At 34.0% G+C, this 24,969-nt stretch overlaps 1 protein-coding gene across 1 annotated transcript; it reads left to right on the top strand.

The window, feature by feature from the left end:
• Nucleotides 1–19,074: 19,074 nt before the first annotated feature.
• LOC111406102 (probable prolyl 4-hydroxylase 12) lies at nucleotides 19,075–24,019 on the top strand. Its single transcript, XM_023035307.1, is given in 8 exon segments — nucleotides 19,075–19,395; nucleotides 20,639–20,758; nucleotides 21,721–21,778; nucleotides 21,882–21,941; nucleotides 22,098–22,155; nucleotides 22,536–22,708; nucleotides 22,792–23,141; nucleotides 23,548–24,019. Coding segments are annotated over 7 exon segments (882 nt in total). The 5' UTR covers nucleotides 19,075–19,324; the 3' UTR covers nucleotides 23,134–23,141; nucleotides 23,548–24,019.
• Nucleotides 24,020–24,969: the final 950 nt, after the last annotated feature.

Genomic DNA, 24,969 nt, shown 5'->3' on the forward strand with positions numbered 1-24,969 from the left:
TACGTGTTAATTATTTATTATGTTTTAATGCTTCGATTGCTCGCGCAACAATTGAATGATTTAGAACTAGTACAGAGACTGAGAGGCGATGTATGATTCTTACTTGTGCAATAAATAACATAGGTATTATAAGATATCAAGAGATAATTATAGGCTATGCGATCCTTATTGAATTCTTGCATTCATATGTTAGTGAATTTATATAGAGATACTCGGGCGTATGAAGAGGATTAGTATTGCTCGATAGAGATCACTAGCTATATTATTGTTGGCACATATAAAAAGGGGCTAAATGAATTGAAACTAGATGAATATAAAAAACCTAAGTAAAATCGAAAATCCTAATTACCTAGTCTTATAATCTTCTCAATCATCTTATTTGATATTGTAATTTAATTTAGTATATTTTGTCTACAAATCACAATTTGATTTGATAATTGGTTACCATTTTACTTAAATTGAAGCTAGGTTGGTTTAAAAATTAATAATCGATAGTATAATCCGTGAGGATATTTGGACTTCATAAATTCACCGTATTACTTGTTACGATCTGTATACTTGTTGAAATCACGAACACCAATCATTGTTGATTGATGGTGATAAGTATACATGCTAGCCCTGTAAATGCAACTCCAGCAACATTCTTTATTCAAAATTTTCTTTGTTAGTTAGTGTGTGTTTGAGCCACATATTGAATAATGTATTTTGGAATAATAAATAGATGGAGAATGTGCAGTTAAAAGATAAAAAAAAATTTTGGATTTACGTGTAATATTATATTATTGAAGAATGTGATATTGAAATAATATCAAATCACTGTTTAAATTTATTTATTTATTTATTTATTTTTTCAAAATAACGCAGCTCAAACAGAACCTTAGTTTGAAACGATTTTTATTGGATTGAAAATGTATGTACATACATTAAAATATTATCAATGTTCGACTCGATAATATCATATTAGTTTGAACACATAGTAATTCCTTGTAGAAGAAGTTCACTAGTCTTAGCCCGTAATGACTTTATTTTCGCAGCCGAGTATATGGCATTTACTACCAATACGCTGAAAGGAAGGGAGTATTAGGTGTTACGTTTAGGCATTACTTTATAAGTAAGAGGTTCTTTTTATTCAGAGACACGTACAATATCAATTATCAAATATTAATAATGTGAAGGATGGATAGAAAATGTAAGACTAATTATATTTACATCGCAATTTAAGTTAATTGAATTATATTTTAATTATATAAAAGGTTCATAATATTTACACATTATTACATTTATGTCAACTTTTTTATCACATTTTAATTCTCAAATTAACATAAATTATTTTCTGATTATGGTTTCTCTCCAAAATATTCTTTAACATAGAGTAAAAAGAATTATTGGTTCATTGTATTTTTGAATAAACAAAACAAATAATAATACAAAATTACCATTAATAGAGACACGTACAATATCAATGATCAAATATTAATAATGTGAAGGATGGATAGAAAATGTAAGACTAATTATATTTACATCGGAATTTAAGTTAATTGAATTATATTTTAATTATATAAAAGGTTCATAATATTTACACATTATTACATTTATGTCAACTTTTTTATCACATTTTAATTCTCAAATGTTAATAAATTGTTTTCTGATTATGGTTTCTCTCCAAAATTTTCTTTAACATAGAGTAAAAAGAATTATTGGTTCATTGTATTTTTGAATAAACAAAACAAATAATAATACAAAATTACCATTAAATATTTAGCCATCATTTTAAAGTACGTTAACAATCTTTTTAGATGAAAATCATTAGTAAGCTTCTGCTTGATCCCTACTATCTAAAAACTCAATTCTTTTCTTAAATTTATTTTCAACTATATATATTCGATTGTGCTACATGTACATAATAGTTTACATAATAATTTATATACATATGATGTGATGAGATATGTTTTGGTCAAAATTTCTTCAAAAAAAAAAGAAAAAAGAAAAAAAGAACGCTCCTCCCCTCTTTTTGACGCTCATCTATATATAAATTATTATTTATTATAAAATAATTTGCACATAAACTAAACTTTTTTCCTACTTTTTAACACACATTCTCTAAAAATTCACTATTATAAAACTTATTTTCAACAAAAAATAGGATTCAAACACATCATAAAAAAAAAAGATTTCCTAATCAATAAAATGTTAAAATAAAATATGATGAAGAAAAAATGTTAAGGATACAAGTGCGAAAACAAATAAAAATTAATGACTTTTCATGCAAGTATTTGTAGAAAAAAATGTGGTGTTAATCCCCCAAAATGCAATAACTTGAATTTTCAAAATTTAAGCGTGTCTGTTGGCCATTATTTTCAAAAAAAATAATATTTTGAATAAGTCTTTTAGGAGAATGTGTAATTAAAAAGTATAGAAAAATTTTGAATTTACGTATAAAATATTTTACTGTATAAATTTGTTTTAAAAATGAGTGTAGGATAAAGAATTTGAAAAAATTAATTGTCAAATATGGACCCAGTTCTAAATGCAAGATTAACAACTTGTTTAGAAAAATGAAAAACTACGAACTTTCAAATATGTCATAACTTATAAATGGAAAAGTTAAATATTATTTTTTAGAATAATGCTACCTAGAACTATTGATACTATAACATCAATTTAGTTGATGCTAAATGATCAATTCGATGAAAGATATGGCGTATTCTATTGACTCTATTTTTATGAAAAATATCATTTTTCATCAAGATTCCTAATTTTAGGGTGTTTGATTGATATTTTTTTATGAAAAATGTTGACCCAATTTTCCGTAATGGCCATATGGACAATAGATGCCTAGTTCATTCATGTACACGCAAGCAAATTTCGGCACGTTTTGACCGAAATACCATCATAAAATCACAGTGATAATGGAAGTAAGAGATGCTCTACGGTACAGACGAAAATGTTCAAGCACCAATAATATGATCAAGTGTAATTGTAAAATCAAAGATCAATCACTAACAACTCTCAAAATAAAACGAATCCAAACTCAAACATGAAGAGATGAGCAAAAGAGAATTATAATGTCAACTATATGAAATTTTTATATACTTTTTCCATCCTTAACATGTTTCAAAAGTTGCTATTTATTGGGTTAGGCCGACATGGTCACCATTAGATAAGAATCACATGACCTCATCCCATCAACCAGAGCCTCTCACCACTTTCTACCATCAATTAATTACATTGACAAGACGTCAGTTATCCTACACTCTAGGCTGACATTTTTGACATTTATTAATACCAACGTTACATCAATCATTCTTACATATACTCTTCAGATCCGCTTTAAAGGCAGCAAGCGCCCCGATTTTAGAGGAGAGCTTCGAATGTGCAGAGGTCCGATCAGAATAGAAAGTGCTTTAACAAAGAGAGAGTTTTTCGACAAAGAACTACGGATGAAGAGTGCTTCGGTTAAAGAGGGGCTTATTCCCATTCTTGTAGTCACTGAATTCAAGTTCTCTTTGTTCGTTCGATCTTCTTCAACTCTTTTTCGCAATTTCCAGTTACTTTCGTCCGGTGTCTTTTCATCTAATCTAGTAAGTATCCAAAACTTTTGTAATTGTAGGTCTAATGGCATCTTCACCTTCTAGGGAGATTTAGAAATTAGTCAGGTAGCTCTGATATAGGGATTACCCTGATAAATACAACTTACCTTATTAGAGCCATAAGGGCTGGGCAAAGTGTTTTACTTCTAATGGATGGGGAGGGTAAGTGAGGAGGTGGGTTGGGGGCTGCCAAAATCCCATCCATCGTAAATGCGTCCCATCTGTCAGCTTGAGAGAAAAATATTGCATCTCTTACAACATTAAACTTCTAGCCCCCTCTTTTGGTGAGCAAGCCTGTTTTCTTAGGCAAGGTTGCGTCACCATCAATGAGTTTCTTTTGAAGGCAAGGTTTTGTGGTGCTTGTTGTCGTATGCACTCTAAATTAAAACCTATATTTCTTAAAATTAATGTAGAAGTGAAAGTAAGAGTCGATCCCACGAAGAGTGTTTAGTTTATCTTTTATGCAATATTAACTAAAAAATGGAGGTTTTGGTTTTGAAACAATTAATTATCAATAAAAATAACTAATAGCAATGCAATTCAATGAATTAAATGAAATCAATATAACAAACCTTGATCTAAGTCAACATCTACTATTGAAAATTCATAACCTACCATTGATCCACAAATAATCATCATAATTTTAGCATTCGTTGTGAAAAATAATTTCTCATTAGAAACAATTTCCTATTTCTTTTTAGTTTTAATTAATTAAAAACAAGCTATCTAATTAATCCTAGTTATCAAACAATCCCAGACAAGCGCGAAGATTTAATTCAATAACCGCTTTATGAACTAGAGAAATCAATGAACTAGATAATATAAGCACACGCGGTTGCATTTAGCCTAGATAAATATTCTTCCTAAGATTTAATACTTACCAAAGCAGCAAATTACTAATCCTAATTGCGTCACAAGTTAAATCAATCAAATAATTACGGATTTAAAGTTTAACTTAGCTATAGATTGTAGAAAATAACAAACTAGTGCGCACCCTAGCAATTAAACTCAACAATCATAAAAATAAGTGCAGAAGAATATTTAATACTAAAAGTATATGAATCAAACAATAAAAAAACCAGGTGGATCTCGAAGTTAATTGTTCGAAGGCTTTCGTCTCCTTCGATCAAGTAAGAAAATTAGCTAGACATTTCAATTTTAGAGCACAAAAGAGAGAAAAGTAATTTGGGGGCTACTCTAGGTCGCATAGTTATAAGTTTTTTCAGTCACATAGAACAATGATTTTTAGCTCTGAAGTTCCCTAGCGGTCACATTGATTTTGAACTTTGCGACCGCAGAGCTCAATCATTTTCCCACGGGACAGCATTCAGTATTTTGGTCATGACTTTCTCTCTCATTGATTGAGGTGATTCGAGTTGCATTGGGAAGCTATCTCAAAGGTCTACAATTTTGATAGAAATAGGATGTTTTCAATTCGGTTTTTTACTATGCCAAAAATGGGTCTTAAGTAGATACTAAAAATCTGGAGCATAGCTTTATTGCCTAAAAGTTGATACGTGATAATACTTTGACCATATTTCACTTCTTTTTTCATCCAATTGACCTTCTACATTCTTGAATCTTCATTCCATCGCTGGTCTCATCTATGAATTATTTGCAACTTGGCTTTCTTCACTCTTTTCTTCCAAACTCCATATTTTCCATCCATTCACAACCTAAATCAAAATATAAGGGTACTGAGTATGTTTAGGCGTTAATTATTTACAAAAATGCAAGTATTAATGGATGTAAAGCACGCCTTTTTATGTCTTATCATTTTTTTTAACCTCTTCATCGTTTTTCTAGAGCCACTCTGAGGTTATATGGGGTTAGCTCCCACCCAACTTATCCCTAATGCTTGACCAATTAGTGGAAACCTATTTCTTAGAGAATGAGACTTTCTTAGGTAAGGACACGTCCCTTCACCTTTTTCGAACCATCTTTCAATGCAGGATTTTAGGGAAATAAGACTAATGGTTGGTATTTCCTATGTTCGTGGGACCACATTCCCTCTTCATCATGGGACTTCCTTAGCCATCAAATGAGGGAATGAGACATGGTTCTAGATGAGAGAGAAGTGGCAAGTGTGTGAGGGTGTCACTGATCCCCATATGACAGTTCGTACCTCATATATGGAAGCTCGTGAGTTTATCTTTCAATGGATTTTAACTTAACGTAATTGATTTCGACTATGATTCTGACACTCTCCCACGTTCAACAAGGTCGACTAATCGCTTTAAAATATCTGAAGTCGAGTATGGCGTAATAGAGGACATCTACCTTCATCACTTATTTGTGAGATAATTCGACCGTTTGATCAACCCCAAGCATTTCTTTGAAGATTTCAATTTAATGGCTCGAAGAAGTAAATCTACTCGGTTGAAATTTTCATCTTATTGGTTTGCATTGCTTCTGATTTTCCTCATTCCTCTGCAGAAGACTATGAGAAGAGGAAGCACCCAACCCCGATATGGCCACCATTCTAGCTGCCACCTCCACTGTTGGGAGGAAGCAATTAAAGCTCTCGTCTATTGGGGCCAAATAGGTGAGGAACTAAGTGAAGAAGATCAACAAGGAGGCTAGTGACCATGAAGGAAATGGGCGACCTCCCATTAAGGATAAGGGGGAAAAAAAGGTAGAAGAGGTCCTTAAGAAAAAAAGAAAGGTTTTCTGCCATCGGAGATGGTGGATCAATGGCTAGCCATCGCCTCACTTCAAAGTCCTAACCACGGAGAAATTGATGGCAGCCTCTATAGATGTAGCCAAGGGGACTCAGAAGAGGCCAACTATTGTGGACTCCTTGAGGCAAGATTCTTCGAAGAGGGAAAGGACGTCAAGTAGGTCCATTACGTTTGACGTAGCTCCTTGTCTTAAATTCTTCGTTTCTTAATGGATGATGAACTAGCTTCGGAGCTTCCGTCAAAACTTCCTCCATAAGTCCAAACCGCAACGTCTACTTATCACAAATTTTAGACGTACCATTGGCAGAACTATGTGGAGACCAATGACGTGGTCGACATCTTCACCACAATGTTAAGCCAAATGGTAAGGGCCTTTTGTGTGGCCATAGAGGCTGAAGCCTTCTTTAAAAACTCTTAAAGAAAAAAATGAAGTTTATGCTAATAAGGCCTCTAGAGCTAAAGAGGCAGTCGAGAAGGCAACAATTGAGGTGAAGGCCTTGAAGAAACAACAAGTTGAGGAGTCTATAAAACTCGCTTCTACCTTAAAAGAAATTTAAATTTTGGAAAAGAAGGTCCACTTGTCGCAAAGTGAGGTGGCCTCCATGACAAAGCGAATGGAGACTTCTAATATCCACTAAAAATTGGCTGTTCCGGCTCTAGAGAAGGCTAATAAAGAGAATACTGCTTTGAAGTATGATATGGGATAGTTGAGCTTAAAGGTTTTCGCCTTGACAGAAGAGATAGAGACTAAAAGGAATGATGCTCAATCTGCTGGTAGTGAAGCTTTACATTGCCAACTTCCATTTAATGGAGGCACACCAAAGTTTTGCTAAATATTAGCAGAAGCATGCCTATACTAAGGTGGTGGAGTGGATTGAGATGAACTACCAAACCTTCAATACCTTGGAGTTGAGGTCTGAATTTTGGAAGAGAGAGAGATAAGGAACATCAAACTCTTGTAGAGGGTAGCCACATGATTGAAATCGAAGACGATGCCATCAAAGAAGAAGAGGCATCAGAAGTTGTGCTATAGGGTCCTTCATTCTTCCCCCCTCATACTTAACAAACAGGACTTTTGCAATAAATTTTCTTTTCTTTTCGTGAATGGCCTTAAAGCCATTGATTGTAATACTTTTTTAAATGAATGGAAAAAGATTTTTATTATTTGTTATCTTTATTGCACCACTTAATTCATTGCCTTGTAGCATTTTATTTCGTTGTTTGAGACTTGCTTGTATTCGCTATTTGTACAAGGGTTGGCATTTCGTGCATTTATTAATTTTCTTGAGCATGGGGTTAAGTGATTCATATATACAAAAAAGGTTAGCTGCCATAATTTGAAGATCAACCCAAAAGCTATCCTTCATAAGAAGAAAAGAAGAGCTCTTAACCCAAAAAGATATGAGGCCGTAAAAGATGAGGTAAAGAAGCTGATTGACAATCGCTTCATTCAAAAATCGATTTATCTAAAATGGGTGTCAAACCCCATCCTAATAAAGATATACAATGGAAAATTTTTCGAAGTGGGTGTCAAATCCCATCCTAATAAAGAAGCACAATGGGAAATAGAGGGTATGTGTGAGTTTTTGTAATCTTAATCAATCATGCCCTAAAGATAGCTTCTCACTTCCACGAATTGACCAACTGGTTGATTCCACTCTGGGGCATGAACTGTTGAGTTTCATGGATGCCTACTCAGGTTACAATCAGATTCCAATGCATCCAGCAGATGAGGAACATACGTCCTTCATAACAGACAGAGGTCTCTATTGTTACAAAGTAATGCCTTTTTGGGTTGAAAAACGTTGGAACCAAGTGTAAAGATTAGCCAATAAAATGTTTGTAGATCTCATTGGAAAGATCATAGAGGTATATGTGGATGATATGCTAGTGAAAAGCTAGAAAATAGAGGACCACGTCAAGCACCTCGATAAAGCCTTCCAAATACTTCGAAGGTATAGAATGAGGCTGAATATTCTCAAATGCACTTTTAGAGTTACCTCAAGAATGTTTCTAGGCTACATGGTATATCAGAGAAGCATTGATGCCAACCTTGAGAAAATCAAAACTTTGATCGAAATGAGGTCACCTCAGAATGAAGGAGGTGCAAAGCCTAGTTGGACATGTAGCAGCTTTAAATCGCTTCGTCTCAAAGCCAATGGACAAATGTCTTCTCTTATTTGAAGTTTTAAAAGGAGAAACAGGTTTCAGTTGACAAAGGAGTATGAATAAGCTTTACAAGCACTGAAGAAGCACTTGGGACAAGCTCCACTCCTCTCCAAACCCAAAGTTGAATAATCTCTAAGGATCTACCTGGCAGTGACCATCGAGGCCATCAACTCAATGCTTATAAAGGAAGAAGAGGGTCATCAACTACCTGCGTATTATGTGAGTAAAGCACTCCTCGTTGTAGAAACCTACTATCCGACATAGAGAAGTTGGCTCTCTCCTTCGTCACGACTTCTCAAAAATTAAGGTCGTACTTTCAAGCACATACCATACAAATGCTAACTAGCTTTCTATTTAAACAAGTTCGGCAGAAGCTTGATGCTTCAGGAATATTGCTGAGACGGGATGTGGAGCTTAGTAAATTTGATATTGTCTTAAAGCAATGATTGCTGTTAAAGGACAAGTTTTAGTAGATTTTGTGGCGAAATTCACCCCTATTCCGAAAATGGAAAAAGAGATGGAACCTATTGAACCTCCAAAATAGAGCCTTTTTTTTATGGTTCCCCGGGAGATATCAGACCGGAGCAAGAGTGGTTCTAGTTAGTACAGAAGGCCATAAACTCAATTGTGTTGTAAGGTTTGACTTTAAAGCCACCAATTACTTAGAAGAGTATGATGTCCTCTTAGCAGACCTCAAATTAGTCAATGAGATGCAAGTAAAAAGATTGATCATCAACAACGATTCCCAGTTGGTGGTTAGCTAGGTTAATAGCAATTTTTCAGCCAAAGACAAGAACATGGCCACCTATCTAAAATTGATCATGGAGTTCATTCCAACCTTTGAAAGATTTGAGTTGGCACAAATTTCGCGTTCAGAAAATGCTCATGCCGACGCTCTTTCAAAACTAGCAAGTAACATGGATTTTGAACTGCTCATGATGGTACCTATAGAGCACCTTTCCAAACACTCTACTTTTAGTTGCAAAGAGGTGCTGTAGGTCGAAGACACTCCTCCCTGGATGAAGCCAATTATAGCGTACCTCAAAGACCAAGCTTGCCCGCTAACAAAGAGGAAGCACGGAACCTTAGAAGATGAGCCCTTCACTTTGTTTTCCAAGACTACGTGCTATATACGCAAGGTTTTTCCTTACCTTTACTCTGATGTATTGGGGTGAGCAGGCTACCTATGTACTTCAAAAGATTTATGAGGGGGTATGTGGCAACCACACGAAAGGATGGTCTCTAACATAAAACGTGTTAAAACAAGGATATTATTGGCTCATACTAAAAAAGGATGCACAATAGTTTACAAGACGGTGGGACAAGTGCCAATGTTTTGCAATAATTCAGAGGCAATCTTCTCAAGAGCTAAATAGTTTTTCTAATCTCTGGTCGTTTTCCAAATGGAGGATTGATCTTATACAATCCCTATCTAAATGAACAGGTAGTGCCAGCTTTGCAATTGTCGCTATTGATTACTTCACAAAATAGGTCGAAGACGAAACCTAGCCGAAATTACTAAAGCTAATGTTTCCAAGTTTTTACGGAAAAATATTATATGTCGGTTTGCAATTTTCCATTTAATTGTATCGGAGAATGGGCGATAGTTCAATAATAAGAAAGTTACAAACTTATGTGAAGATTTAGGAATCAAAAAGCACTTCTCTTTCCCACATTATCCTCAAGTTAATGGATAAAAAAAACTGTAAATAAGACTATCAAATACACGCTCAAAAAAAGTTAGATGCTTCCATTGAGGCTTAGGTTGATGAACTACCTCAAGTTTTACGAGCTATCTGGACTTCTAGCAGAACAGCTACATGAGACACTTCTTTTTGTATGACTTATGGAACCGAGTCCATGAGCTCAGTCGAGGCGGGTCTGTCATCTCCTTTTCGCATGCATTTTAACGAAATATACAATGATAAGTTGAGAAGATGTGAACTTGATTTCTTTGAATAAATGAGGAATGATTCCCAAGCAAAATGGGCTATCTACCAGGAAAAGATGACTAGATACTATAATTTCAAAATTTAAGAAGAAGTCATTTTGTTTAAATGACTTTATGCTATAGAGGGTGTTCCTTTATTCTAAAAAACCAGGAATAGAAAGCCTTGGCCCTAATTGCGAGGGTGCTTATTGCATTAGGAAAAATGTTCGACTAGTGACTTATAAAATTAAAAGCATGGATAGAAGGATGTAGCCTCATCCGTGGAACGCAGAGCATCTGCAGAAGTACTACTAGTAAATGCAAATGAATTCCATGTATGATTTGTTTCAATTAAATAAAAGTTTGCCTCGTTGAAAATCTTTGTTGTGAAGATAAAATACCTCCCGTTAACTAAAGTTAAGGGAAAAACCTCTATATAGATGAACCGTCTATATGAAGGGAAGTATGGGCACTTTGATGAATAGGTGGACCCTAGAATAGACCTCCTCCTAATTCGTGAAGTAGATAGCACATCCCCTTACCAACAAAAGTTGATAAAACCTCATACGTAAGAAACATTTCAACTTTTTCTTGGCTGTCTCTGGTAGGTTTTTCTCGACATGCAGGGATTTGGAGGATGTCGAGAATTTATGGTAAAAGCTTTTCAGTTCCTCAACTAGAGCTGTTAATGATTCATAGTCAATTATACAAGGGTCCAGTTTGTTAAGATTATCCACTTCTTTAATGGTTCTCCCTTCTTCAGGGACAGACTGTACTTCGAAAACAGCCTCTTTTTTCAGAGGTATCTATCATTTGGATTTAGTCCCCTTGTTTCAGGTTTTGCCCTTGCTCAGAGTGGTCATCTTCGTTAATGTCCTTTAAAATGACATTAAATCCTTAGGTTCAACTTTTTTGAGAGACTTTAGCACTTCTTCGATCCCCTTGACTGTGGCGATATCATTCTCCATTGGGAACTTCATGTACAAATGATGGATGGAAAGTGACGTTTCCAGTTCCTTTAACGCCGGCCTCCTGAGTACTTCATGGGAAGCAGAGGGATTTTCGACCACCAAAAATTTCGTAAAATGTTGAACCATGAATGGTGTCTTCTCCATCTCTATTGCTAGTGATTTTTCCTCTCAGGACAATACTATCGCCTTTAAACCTGTACAATAGGAAAGTTATTGGAGTTAACTCATGTTCAACTTTCATTATATAATAATGTAGCTCGAAATATGATGTTAACTGAGCTTCCATTGTTGCCTAACATTCTTTTGGGACCATTCTAGGCTACAACCACTCTTATCACCATGACATCACAATGCAGATAATACACTCCGACAACATCATCTTTAGTGAAGGTGATGGGTTAAACCCTTCTTTCAATGGAGGGTTGGCTATTACTAACTATGAAGCTCTTCATTAGGGGGTCCTTGACTTCTCTGGCATAGTTTTTTTTGGCCGTTCTTGGATTCTCCACTAATACAGGAGGCTTCCAAAAATGGTGTCAAATTCTTGAATGGGCTCGTAACCAGCATTGGCTAAGGGGCTTCTTCTTTGTCTCCGACCCTCTATGGGTCATTTCCCATCATCGTCTCACTTTCACAAGGCACCATCTCTATTGGAGCGCCTTGCCTCATTGTTCCTAGGCTGTTGACCTTGCCTAGAAGACTTATCTCTTTGCAGGTAACTATTTCTTCTTTAATTGTTGGGGTGCTTAGCAATACCTCTACAACCAGCAATATTGTGGCTGTATGAATGGTGATGTGTACAGTAGAGAGTACTTCATCCTTATCTCTAGGTCCAGCACCTCATATCCTTCCTCTCCTCTTGTAGGGAAAAATGTTGGTAAGCTTTACCTTGGTGATTTCTGTATCAGGATTCAATCCTTCAGAAGCCAAAGTAGGCACTGCTCTTAACGTTGCTGTAGCCAATACTTATCCTGGATTGAAGGAGATTGACTGTTCCACCTGGTGTCCATCAAGTAGGAGGTGGGACCTCTTCCTCTTTTGCAATTGTGGAGATGGAAGGCCTTGATTTGCCATATTACGATGATTTTCAATTCTTCATTGATAATCTCAAGCCTTATCATTTTTCAATAAGGCATCATAACTTGTAGGGTTTTTTTTTTTGTTCATATTCAGTCCTTCCCTTAGGGATGTTAGTGCCTCCCTATAAGTGACTTACACATAGTAGGTCATCTCATCGGTAAAACGAGATAGGAAATTTCAATGACTCCCCTTGTTGCTGCATCATGTCCTGAAGGCATTGAATTAGCCCTTCGCCCTCTTTACTTGTGGCGAAGCGCTTAAGAAAAGCCTTCTTAAAGTCTAGCCAAATTCGTATGCTTTCTTCCGGGAGCCTGATGTACCATACTTCAGTCGCTCTACTTAAGGTTAAATAAAAGGCTCTGCACTTCATGGTGCGGGTGGCTCCTCTTAGGCTCATGTGAGTTTTGAAACCATTGAGGTGCTTGGCAAGATTGCCTCTGCCGTCGTATTTAGGGAGTTTGGAGAGCATGAAGTGATTTAGGACATGGGCATTCCCAATCCCTTCTGAGAGTGAAAAATTGTCATCCTTATCAAGAAGATCATATGACCTTTGCAGTTCGTCAGAATCTTTAACTTTTCTGACTTATGGTAGGTGGTTGAGATGGTCATGCTCGATTCCTAGCCTGTTCTGCTCTCCTCTCACACATATTTCTAGGTAGAAGGTTTGAAGGCTCGCTATTAGTCGATTCCTTTTGTCTTTCGAACTGAAGTGTTCACTGCTACCTATTTTTAGGTGCAGGGAGAGGTTGAGCTTGCCTATTCCTAGGCACCTCTAAGTTCAACCTATTGAAATCACTTACTGACCTCCAAGACATGTCTTTTGGGTTATAATTTGGAGAAAAATTGAATGGGACCTCTTGAAGATCTATGGTGAAGTTGGTCGATATATCCACCTCGACTTCCCTTTCCTAGGGGACTTCATCCCAGTGTATTATCTATATCCGCCCATTTGACTTTGGACATCTTCTTACTTGGGTAGTAGATTTCTTACGAGGGGTCTTGGAATACATTTCCTAGAACTGCATAGGGAGAAACTAAATATCCTCCCTAGCCTTGCATGCTCCTCAACATCTCATGCATGGGCATGTTTTGTTGGGCTATGTTTCTCATGTTTGCGGCATGGTTTCCACTTCTCTAGTGAGTCTAGCAGCAATCCTAGGCCCATCTCTTGATCCATCTCTCCTATGCGGCTAATAGAATTGATGATGATTTGTTGGGATAGTTTGCGAGGGTTTTCCTTCTTTAGGGTGTTCCCTGGCCCTCTAGGGGCGTATTCTTCATTGCTAGAATTCATGATAGCGTTTCACGTTGTTCAATTTCAATTAATACTCACTTTTTCAAGGATATAATGGTGTTTCAGCAAAATGGTTCCTCTTGGTGATTCTTTTTTAAAGAATATCTCCTCTTGTGCAGAAGCAAGAAATCCTCCTAGACCAAGGTTCACTAGATGACTTTCTCCCACAGGATTTTCATGGTTAAATGTATGGAATTTCCTATAGACAATGCTAATCCATTGACCCCATTTTTCGTAATGGTTATGTGGACAACAGATATCGAGCCCACTCATGTATACGCAAGCAAGTTTTGGCACATTTTGACTAGAAATACGGTCGTAAAATCATGGTGATAATGGACATAGGAGCTCTACGACACGAGATGAAAACGTTCTGATCAAGGGTAATTGTAAAATCAAAGATTAATCACTAACAATTCTCATAATAAAATAAATCCAAACTCAAACACCAAGAGATGAGCAAAAGAGAATTATAATATCAAGTATATGAAGTTTCCATCCTGTAACATGTTTCAAGAGTTACTATTTATATGGTTAAAGCCGACATAGTCACCATTAGATCAGAACCACATGGCCTCATCCCATCAACCGAAGCCTCCCATCACTTTCTACCATCCATTAATTACATTGATAAGGGGTTAGTCGTCCTACACTCTAGGCTAACATTTCTGACACTTATTAATACAAACATTACATTATTCATTCCTACAAATACTCTTCAGATCCACTTTAAAGACAGCAATCACCTCGATTTTAGAAGAAGCTTCAATATTCAGAGGTTCGACCAGAAGAGAAAGTGCTTCAGCAAAGAGAGGAAGATATTGCAAAGAACTATGGATGAAGATGGTGCTCCAACCAAAGAGCGGCTTATTCTCTTTCTTGTAGTTTGCTTCCATGTGGCTTTGACATAGCCTTCATTGAAAACTTCAGATATGAGACGTAACAAAAAATATTTCTCAAAAGTTAGTTACGTAACCATATTTTCCTCCAAAAAAAAAAATAATAATAATACAATAAAATAATTAGAAAGTTGCATGTTTTTATTTTTCATTCAATTCGCTCTATTTCTTTCTCATTTACACCCTCTCCATTATCTACGCACCAATAAAGGGATTAACAAAAATAATATTTTCTAAATTGAAAATTAAACCGATTAGAATTGATTTTTATACAAATAAGTTCTGGGCTTAGAATTGATTTTTTTTTCCATTCAAATTTCATATTTGCAATCAAACACACTAATTACCTATTTGACTACCATTATTTGAAAACTCCTTTTTTTATATACTCATTTTCAATCACACAATCAAATATTTTACACGTAATATCAAAAAATTTCTTTCTTTTTAACCATACATTCTTCCAAAAATTATTATTCAAAGCATGATTTTTCCATTTATCAATGGTTGTCAAACACGAGCCGAGTGATTTTTTATACTAAACTCGTGTTCTAATCCTACTTACTATAAAAGAGGCAATATGTCAATTACTGTTCATTTAGGACATATTTTGAGTTTTCCTATTTTACCCTTCAATATCCCATTTCACTTCTGAAACATGGTCTAATGGTCTTCTCTGTTTCTGCTTTTTTCTCAAATTTTAAGCCCATTTTGGATTGTTGCAGATCAGTCAGTCGAAATTATTGACTTCCCTATCTCACAAAGGGGAACACTAATGGTATTATTGACTTTCCTCTCACAAAGGGACCCACTAATGGCCAGAAAATCCATTTCTTTTGGTAAAGAATTTATCTCTCCGCGCAGCGCGGAGAGATCATTTGTCACATTTTTTTTAGTACTATCACTTTTCGAACCATCATTTCCATTTTCTCATGCAACTTCAAATTCTTTCTTTCTTGTTTTTCTTATTTTTATTTTTTTACCTTATAACAGTGAATATGCTTTTTAATGTTCATTTATGTCCGCTCATGTTCGCATTGAACGAGTTATTTAGTGGAATTTGTTTTTTTGGAAGGTCATTCGGTTTGAATTGGAAGAAAACCGCACAACACGAAGACCACGATAAATGTTACTCACTACAACTCTACAGGAATACCATTTCAGCTTCTTATTTAGGTAATTTTCATCATTTATGAATGATTTATTATGTGATTTTAATGTTATGTCTAAGTCATTTTGTTGAGAGTGGTTAAAGTGATGTTTACCTATTGCATTGCATTTCCTTAGCATTATGATCTATCGGGTAATATTTTTACTACTTTTTTTCCCAATAAACTTTCTTCCTTGTTCAATGGTTACATATTAATATTTTGGTACATAGCACAATTATGCATTGTCAAACGTTTGTAAACTTATAAAGATTAGTATCATCCCCATTAATTTCTTCCTTGGGAAAAAAATTGGTTAGCAAACACTTTTTAGTTGAATCTTACTAGAATATTATCCTTATTAAATTTCACTAATGATTGTCAATTTCTATAAGATTTAGGTGAAAATTTAATGAATCCATTAATATTTGGTACGTTAATATTACTTTAAAAATATTACAATCCGTGAATTGCACGGGACAAGAATGTGGCGAGCACTATTTATTGAGGAAGTATTTTATGTTTCCCTATTTTACCGTTGAATATCCCATAATATCTCATTTTACTCCTAAAATCACTACTAATGGTCTTCCTACGTGTGTGTGGTGCTACTCTTTTGCTTGATTTGAATTTTTACTTCCAAAAAAACTAGTTGATGTCATACCACATGATATTTTTTTAGGAAAATGATGTAAATTATTTTGAAAAAATTGTCGCGAACAAAATAATAAACATTAATAAGATAATTTATTTTTTAAAGAAAAAAGACGAGTTATACGTATTTTTTAACACACACGTTTGATGTACATTTAACTATTTTCGATATTCATTTAGATCATTCGACGTATCTATGATATAGTTCTCGAAATGAGCTTTGACGGAATATATAAGATTTATGCATTCGACTACCGTACAATCTTCGATAAATTTTTAAAGTTAATTTGTTATCAAAATTCTAAATTTTTCAAATGATGTCTCTTTTGACTTTAAAAAAAAAGTTTAAAAGTTTATTAGGAAATTTTCTAAATGACATCAAAATTTTTATTATTATTTAAAAAATTAATTGATCGAGAGGAAAAAGTAACGATAAGAAAAGAAATTCCTAAAAATGATTGAATTTCTTTTATATATAAATTTTTTTCAAATGTTAAAATAATCAAGATGAAAAATTAGTTGGCCTTAATTTTATGTTGCTATAATTGAAATATATTTTCTGGGGATAGGATAAATATTTCCTTGATGCATGGAATAAAAACCCAAATTATTTGAACTCATAATTTATATATCAAACATTATTTTAGTCTAAGCGGTTATTTTATATATAAAGGACTATTTGATGATAACTATATTCAATATAATTAAATCATGTAATTAATCGAATCTTTTTTTTTTGGTTCAATATCCAATTGATTTAATGAAAAGTTTTTTTTTATTTACGTGTAATATTATTTTATAAAAGATTTTGCTATTGAAAATAAAAGAGAGAAAAATGAAAAAAAAATTAATGGAGCCAAACACAAGTTAAGCCACAGTATAGTATTTTGACACTTAAATGAGGTTGAGATTTTTATTTAATCACCCAATTTTGATATATTTGAATTTAATCCTCCAAAATTTATATACATCTAAAAAATTCAATATCGTCGACTAAATTAATCCACATCTTTTCAACTGAGTATTAAAAATATTCAACATTGTGGTGCTGCTGTTTTGTCTGATTTGAATTTTTACGGCTAAAAAAAAAATTAGTTGATGTCATCCACATAATATTTATTTTTTTTATATGTAAATTATATTGAGAGAATTGTCTTGAAAAATAACAAATATTAATAAAATAATTCGTTTTTTAAGAAAAAAGATAAGTTATACGCATTTTTTAATATACAGGTTTAATATACGTTTAACTATTTTCGATATTCATTTAGATAATTCGATATGTCTATGATATAGTTCTCGAAATGAGTTTCGAGATAATATAGAAGATTTATGCATTCGACTACTGTACAATCGTCGACATATATTAAAATAAAAGAGTGAATGTGGTGAGCACTAGTCATTCAGGACGTATTTTGTGTTTTCTTATTTTACCCTTGAATATCTCATAATATTTCACTTCACTCCTAAAATCATTGCTAATGGTCTTCCTACGCGTGAGTGATGCTACTGTTTTGTCTGATTTGAATTTTTACATCAAAAAAAAAATACTTCATATCATACCACATAATATTTTTTTAATAAAATGATATAAATTATATTGCGAAAAAATAATAAACATTAATAAAATAATTGATTTTTTTAAGGAAAAAAACGAGTTATACGCATTTTTAATACATATGTTTGATGTACGTTTAACTATTTTCGATATTCATTTGGATCATTCAATATGTCTATAATATAGTTTTCAAAATAAGTTTCGAGAGAATATATCAGATTTATGCATTCGATTGCCGTACAATAGTAAAAAAAAAAAAAATTTAAGTTAGCTTGTTAATGAAATTCTTAATTTTTTAAATGATATTTCTTTTGACATTAAAAAAAATTTAAAAGCTTATTACGAAATAGATTCGTATAAAAAAATATATCAAAGGAAAAAAACTATTGCAGTACCTCCGTGCATCACGGAGCAAATTTGCTCCTTCAGGGTGCCAAGAGCAAAATGCTTCGTGATGCACGGAGCATGTGCAACAATATTTTTTTTAAATGATGCTACGTGTGAAATTTTTTTTATTCATTGAGTGGTTGATATTTTGTGTCAATTTTTTTTTTTACTGGATGATTTATTTAGTTTTTTTATAAAAATCTACCATAAATTTTCTGTATTATCTTAAAACTCATTTCGAAAACTACATTATAGACACATTGAATAATTTAAATGAATATCGAAAATAGTTAAACGTATATTAAACGTGTATGTTAAAAAATGCGTATAACTTGTCTTTTTTCTTAAAAAAATTAATTATTTTATTAATATTTATTATTTTGTCACGATAATTTTCTCAATATAATTTACATCATTTTCTTTAAAAAAATTATGTGTATGACGTCAATTAATTTTTTTTTGAACGGAAAAATACCTAGTAACATTATTATTATCACTTTATAATTTATATGAGTTATAAATTGTTATACTATTTTTCATACTTTTCTTCATTTTTCTGAGCAACATCTATAAAAATATATATATATACTTCTTTTCTTCATTTCTTTGCACAACAAATAATCAAATTTGTAGATTTATTGAGAGAAATAAATAGATATTTTGATACGATAATATTACTGAAGAATGACATAGCCCGTGCAATGGAAAACTAGTAACCAAAAAAGAATTATTTTTGGGGGCGATCAAAATGGACAACGAGCGTGCATTTTGGACACCATTAGAATAACCCAACAAAAAAAAAAATATTACCAGAGAAAAAAGAATCTTAGGCTAGGGGAATTGACAAAATTCTCATTTTTGGCGTGAATTGGCATAACTAAAAGCACAATTTCAGCTGGAAATTGGCCAAAATCAAGCGAAGGGATTGGAATTTTTTTCCAAGAATTCTCAGTTCAGCCATTAATGGCGACCCATCTCTCAATTCTCTGCGTACTTTTACTTGTAATTGCTTTTGGTGGCTCGTTAGTACAAGGGTAAGAAAACCCATTTGATTTTTCCCCTTAATTTGGGCTTTCGTATTGACATTTAGCATCATATTTCTAGATCTAGTGTAACTAGCATTTCCTTGTCTGAAGATGTACCTATATAAAGACGTATTAATCGATGTATATTTTTTAAATCATGACTTCATAATTGCGCTAGGAAATGTAAAGTATATAATAGTTCTTATTTAAATGGCAAAAGTATCACATATTTTTAATGGAATTTGTGCTCTAAGGTGCCTATTAAAGGGGGTCCAGATATGTTGTTGTTCATTTTTCTTGAACATATGTGAATAGCAAGCAAGAATTATGTTTCTGTTAAACGGATTGGGAAATTTTTTTTTCCCCAGCTTGCAAACTGAATAATGGAAATAGATCAAAAGTATGATCTCGCTATAAAAGAAGTATAGAAGGCGGCCTTATGACTTAGGCTTTAGCTTTAAAGTAGGTGAACAATAATGCATAAAAAATTCAGCATGTTCAAGGAAATTGATATAACATCCCATGTGATCGACAGGCTGCATATTGTCAAATTACACATTCATCATATTGGTGATAGAGATGACATGTACGTTGGGGGCCTTGATTTATATAGTGGTAGACTGGTAGTATTGGTGCATAAATTATCCATATTGCTGCACTACTTGGTGTTGCCATTACGTTGAATGTTTTTCCGGCTCTCTCGTAGGTTAATGATGTACATTTGTTAAACGTTTCGCTTTTTGATGAAATTAATTGTATTAACATTTTGGTAGATTCTCAGCTTTTCAACATATTCTTATTAAGGCCCCGTTTGACCTACATTCTTTCCAAAAGAAATATATTCTTAAACGGTGATTTGATATCATTTCAACAACACATTTTCAATAAAATAATATTACACGCAAATTCGAAACTTTTCCTCATTTTTTAACTACATTTCCCATCATTACACTATTCAAAAAAGCATTCTTATGAAAAACAAGGGCTAAAATAGTTTTTCTCTTCTTCGCGTTTCTGGATTTAACAATTTATTTTTTGATAAATGTGGGTTTTATTTAGTTCATTTAATTGATGAAACGTGTCAATTGACTATAGGCTATATAATCCATATCAAATGCTGCGAATTGAAGTGCTGTATTCTCTGCGCTAAGTGCTAAATGAAAAAAATAGGACTTCTCGTTCGTAGAAAGAACGTTAGAATTGCTTTGAGCTGTTACTCATTAAGATATCATTTTACAACTAATGGTTTCAGTAGCCGGAAGGAGTTAACGACGAAGGAAATGAACCTAGACATAATAATCCAAGGGGACCGCCCGATGCAATCTAGAACTGTTGACCCATCACAAGTTATCCAACTCTCGTGGCAACCAAGGTCAGGTAATCCGATAAATCAAAGATCATTTTATATCTTTTTTGCACTATGTTTCTCATGAAGGGGTTTACTAGGAGCACAATTTTGGGAAATATGCATTTATTATATTGGGGTTCTGAGCATCTATCAAAAAAATTAACCTCTTTGTGTTGTATTATATTTCAACTTTAAACTACTTCAGTTATGCTTAATTCCCAAAAATTTCAGCATAAAGAAAATAAGTTTCTAAAGCTTTTCATGCTATCTCTAATATAAATGTAATTTAATGGGCAAAAAAAAATCTGGAAATGTCTATAGGCTTATCTTGAAGGGGCGTTGTGTTTGTTATTTCTGTGTGTTCTGTTATTTAGTATAATATGGATATCAAAGACAGAGAGAAATGTACAAAGGCTAGCATAAATCTAATTTGTGAGCAAGTGGTGAAACAGAAATTTTCCACATGCTTTGCTTCTAACGTGTCAGAAGTCCTTGGACACTATCAACAGAATGGACAACCCTCTACATTCTGAAGTGTGCTGCCATCCAGCCTTATTAAGAAATTCTGTAGCGGTTGTGGAAAACACTGGTCTTGTTGGCGAACTCCTCATAAAGCCATATGTTTGACAAATTATAGCCCTCATTTGATCCCCATTCTTTTAAAACTCATTTTTCCCCATACTCATTTTCAACCACATATTCTCCTATAAAATAATTTTACGGGTAAACCCAATACTTTTACTTTTTAACCACACATTCTAAAAAAATTATTATTACAAAATCTATTCTCTCATAAAGGGGTTCAAACAAACCCATAGCCTCTGCCCTTTTTTTCCAGGTTTTGTCTTTGAAGAAGAAAAATCACAAACTAAAGCCTGGAAATCTGTAAATGTTGTGCACTTTCTCTGAAATGCTTAAATTCGTGTTCTGGAAGTCAGTTTGTGGCCATTTTAGGAGAGTATCATTGACGCAGTCTTCTTGGACAGGATCTTCCTATATAGGGGCTTTCTATCAGAGGAGGAGTGTGACCATCTGATTTCTTTGGTATATCCCTCCTCATACTTTCGTTGACAATGCCTTCTTGCTTTACAGGTTGTTCTGAAACTCAAATTTTCTATTTAGTGACAAGAAAGGTAACATTATGCAGGGCAAGAAGGTTGACATGAATATGGTGTCTGCCAGTTCTAGTATTTCTTTGGATACGAAGGTAAATTTCTCATCTTCTGAAATTTAGATCGAAGAGGGCTGTTATTGAAGTGCATGCAGATGAGGAACGTGCTATTATCTGTATGGATATTTATTGTTTATTGAGCTTTTGCTTTTGTTTACCCTTGTAATGTCACTGGTGATCTAATGTTTCTAGGATGAAATCATTGCAAGAATTGAGGAAAGAATTTCTGCTTGGACTTTTCTTCCTAAAGGTGATTTTATTTTGCATGGGCAACCCTAGCATTTGTAGAGGGCCACGATAAAATAGATAAACATGTCTTCTCTATATCAGTTTAAACTTTTAGACGAGGTGGTTCAATACAGTATTAGAGTAGTAAAAGGACCTAGATTTCTCGTCTAACCACCACCATTTATGCAACTTGTGCTTGTGTTGGGCATTCCATTAAAAAATGTAACCAGTTTCCCGTGAGGGGCCGTGTTGAACAGTAAAAATCTAATATTAAATAAACAAAGTCGTCTAATTTCTAATAACCTTAGCTTTTAGATAAGGTGGATCTACAGCACTGCACGTGCTATTCGTTAGGAATTGACCTTTTGTCTGTTATAGAATCACTTAGTGGTTTCTTTGCAGAGTATGGCAAACCGTTACGCGTGCTACATTTTGGGTTTGAAGACTCAAAACGGAACTATAACTATTTTGATAACAAATCCACACTGCTACTTGGTGAACCTTTATTGGCAACAGTTGTTTTGTATCTCTAACACAGGGTTCAGGGTGGTCAGATATTATTTCCTGAGTCAGAGGTGAGAGAGAAACCCTTCTATTAACATCAACTCGTGATTTATCTTACGATTTGTTTTTACAAGCATACGAGAACTTACTGCAGAAAAAAATGTGGTCCGACTGTACAAAGAGTATCGACATTCTAAAACCTACTAAAGGGAATGCAATTGTATTCTTCAACCTGCATCTTAACGCTACTCCTGACAAAAGTAGTTCACATGCGAGATGCCCAGTCAAGGGTGAAATGTGGTGCGCCACCAAAACTTTCCATCTTAAAGGAACTAGCAGGGAGAATGATTCTATGCAATCTGGTGTTGATTGTACAGATGAAGATGAAAATTGTCCTCATTGGGCTTCGTTGGGGGAGTGTCAAAGGAATTCTATTTTTATGATTGGTTCGCCTGATTACTATGGAACATGTAGGAAGAGTTGTAATGCTTGCTGATTTCTAAGCATTGAAATCCTTTTCTCTTTCCTCTATTCTTTATTTCATCCGGCTCTAACAGGCACCAGCTAAAGAAATGAGTTCTTGCTTTCAAATTCTAGAAAATTCGAAACACATCTTGCTTTTACCATTACTTTCCATTATATTGAGAGCAACTCTACATATTGAAATAAATAGCTGATTTGTTTATGTTCATCTTTAATTTTGTCTAATATCTTTACCAAACACGCGCGCACACACACACACACACATCACAAGGTAAAAAATAGAAGAAATTAAATATGCATATCAAATTTATGTTGATTTCATGTACATCTGAAAAAAGTTTTGACATGCATTAATGGTAGTGAAGAAAGGCTTGCATTTCTGGTAGCATATGTCTCACCTTTCGGTTACCATTTGCTGTATTATTAGTAGGGTTGAGCTTGAAAGCTTTCCATGGCCAGCAAATATGCCTCACTCTGTGGCGATTGCTATCCTTCTTTTCTGCCTCTTTTAATTGCCTTGTTAGCTCCTCGATCCTTTCATGGTTGCCAGCAGCCCTTCTGTCCGCCAGCCAGAGGGATCGTTCAGCCGTTTCTTGAGCAGAAACTGCGGCAGCAACTAGGCCGTCTTTCAGCTTTATCTTCCAGTTTGATTTGTCTAAAGCAGCCCTTGTTTTTTCTAGTTCTTTCTTCAGAATGTTAACCTAATAGGTGATAGACGATGAACGTTGAAGACAAGATTTAAAGTTTTAAGCTTTTAGATGTAATAGTATATCAAGGTGCAAAGAAAACAAGTGTTTTGAGTAAAGTTTGATGAAAAGTGTATATGAAAGTGCGTAAAAGTAGGTTATTGAAGACAAAATTGATTTGATAAAAGTTTTGTCATATACACATTACCAGTCTGTCACGCTCTTCAACTATTTTATTTCCAGCTTTTACTTCCAATTCGCATGCTTCCCTCCATCTTACGATCTCTTCTTCAGCTTCCTTGATTTATGCTGATAGTGCTTTGACCTTGCGTATAACAGAATATGAAGAAGTCAAAAATGACACAGTGAGACTAAAAGAAAAAAGAATTGGTCCTTCATAATAGAAAACTAACATTTTGGGTTAACAACATTTCTCTGTTCTCCAACACTTCGATGCGAAGCGCATTTTCTGCTAATTTTTGAGCTTGCTTGTCTGCAATACTCTGCAGGCACTTGGCATCTGACCTGGTAGTATCACAAACAGATAACCAAGTGTATGGCAGCTAATCTATAGACAGAACAGAGTGTCAAGGGCCTAAACTAGTGTTCGATTTTGTTACCTGTTGACCGGATTTTGGGAGAGGAAGCCCCTGAGGTGAATTTTTACTTGGGAGCATGTTTGGCATTTCATATGGAGTCATGTTATTTATAATCAACGATTGCAATAATCATCCTATGAACTTGTTATTTGAGACATTAGCTTCTTTTTTCATTGAAACAACAGAATTACTTATCCCTCAAATAATAAGCTGTCACATAGGACTACTAATACAGTTGTAGGACTGTGAGTATATTTAGAGGGTGTTTGGTAGGAATTTTTATGTGAAAATGCATTTTTGAATAGTAAATTGATGGGAAATGTGTGGTTGAAAAATAAGAAAAAGTTTTTGATTTACGTGTAATATTATTTTAATAAAGAATGTGTGGTTGAAAAGAAGAGAGAGAAAAATGCATTTTGATAAAAATGGGTGCCAAACAGAGCCTTAGTCTTTCATCCATGTATTAGTTAGCCGTTTTCAGTGAGACATGTTCTGATTCTTGTTCACGATGAAATCTTTAAAAATTAGTATGCGACTAGTTCAAAAATTTCAAATAATGATTTA

The sequence above is a fragment of the Olea europaea genome, chromosome 12 (assembly GCF_002742605.1).
Source record: "Olea europaea var. sylvestris chromosome 12, O_europaea_v1, whole genome shotgun sequence".
NCBI classification, from domain to species: domain Eukaryota; kingdom Viridiplantae; phylum Streptophyta; class Magnoliopsida; order Lamiales; family Oleaceae; genus Olea; species Olea europaea.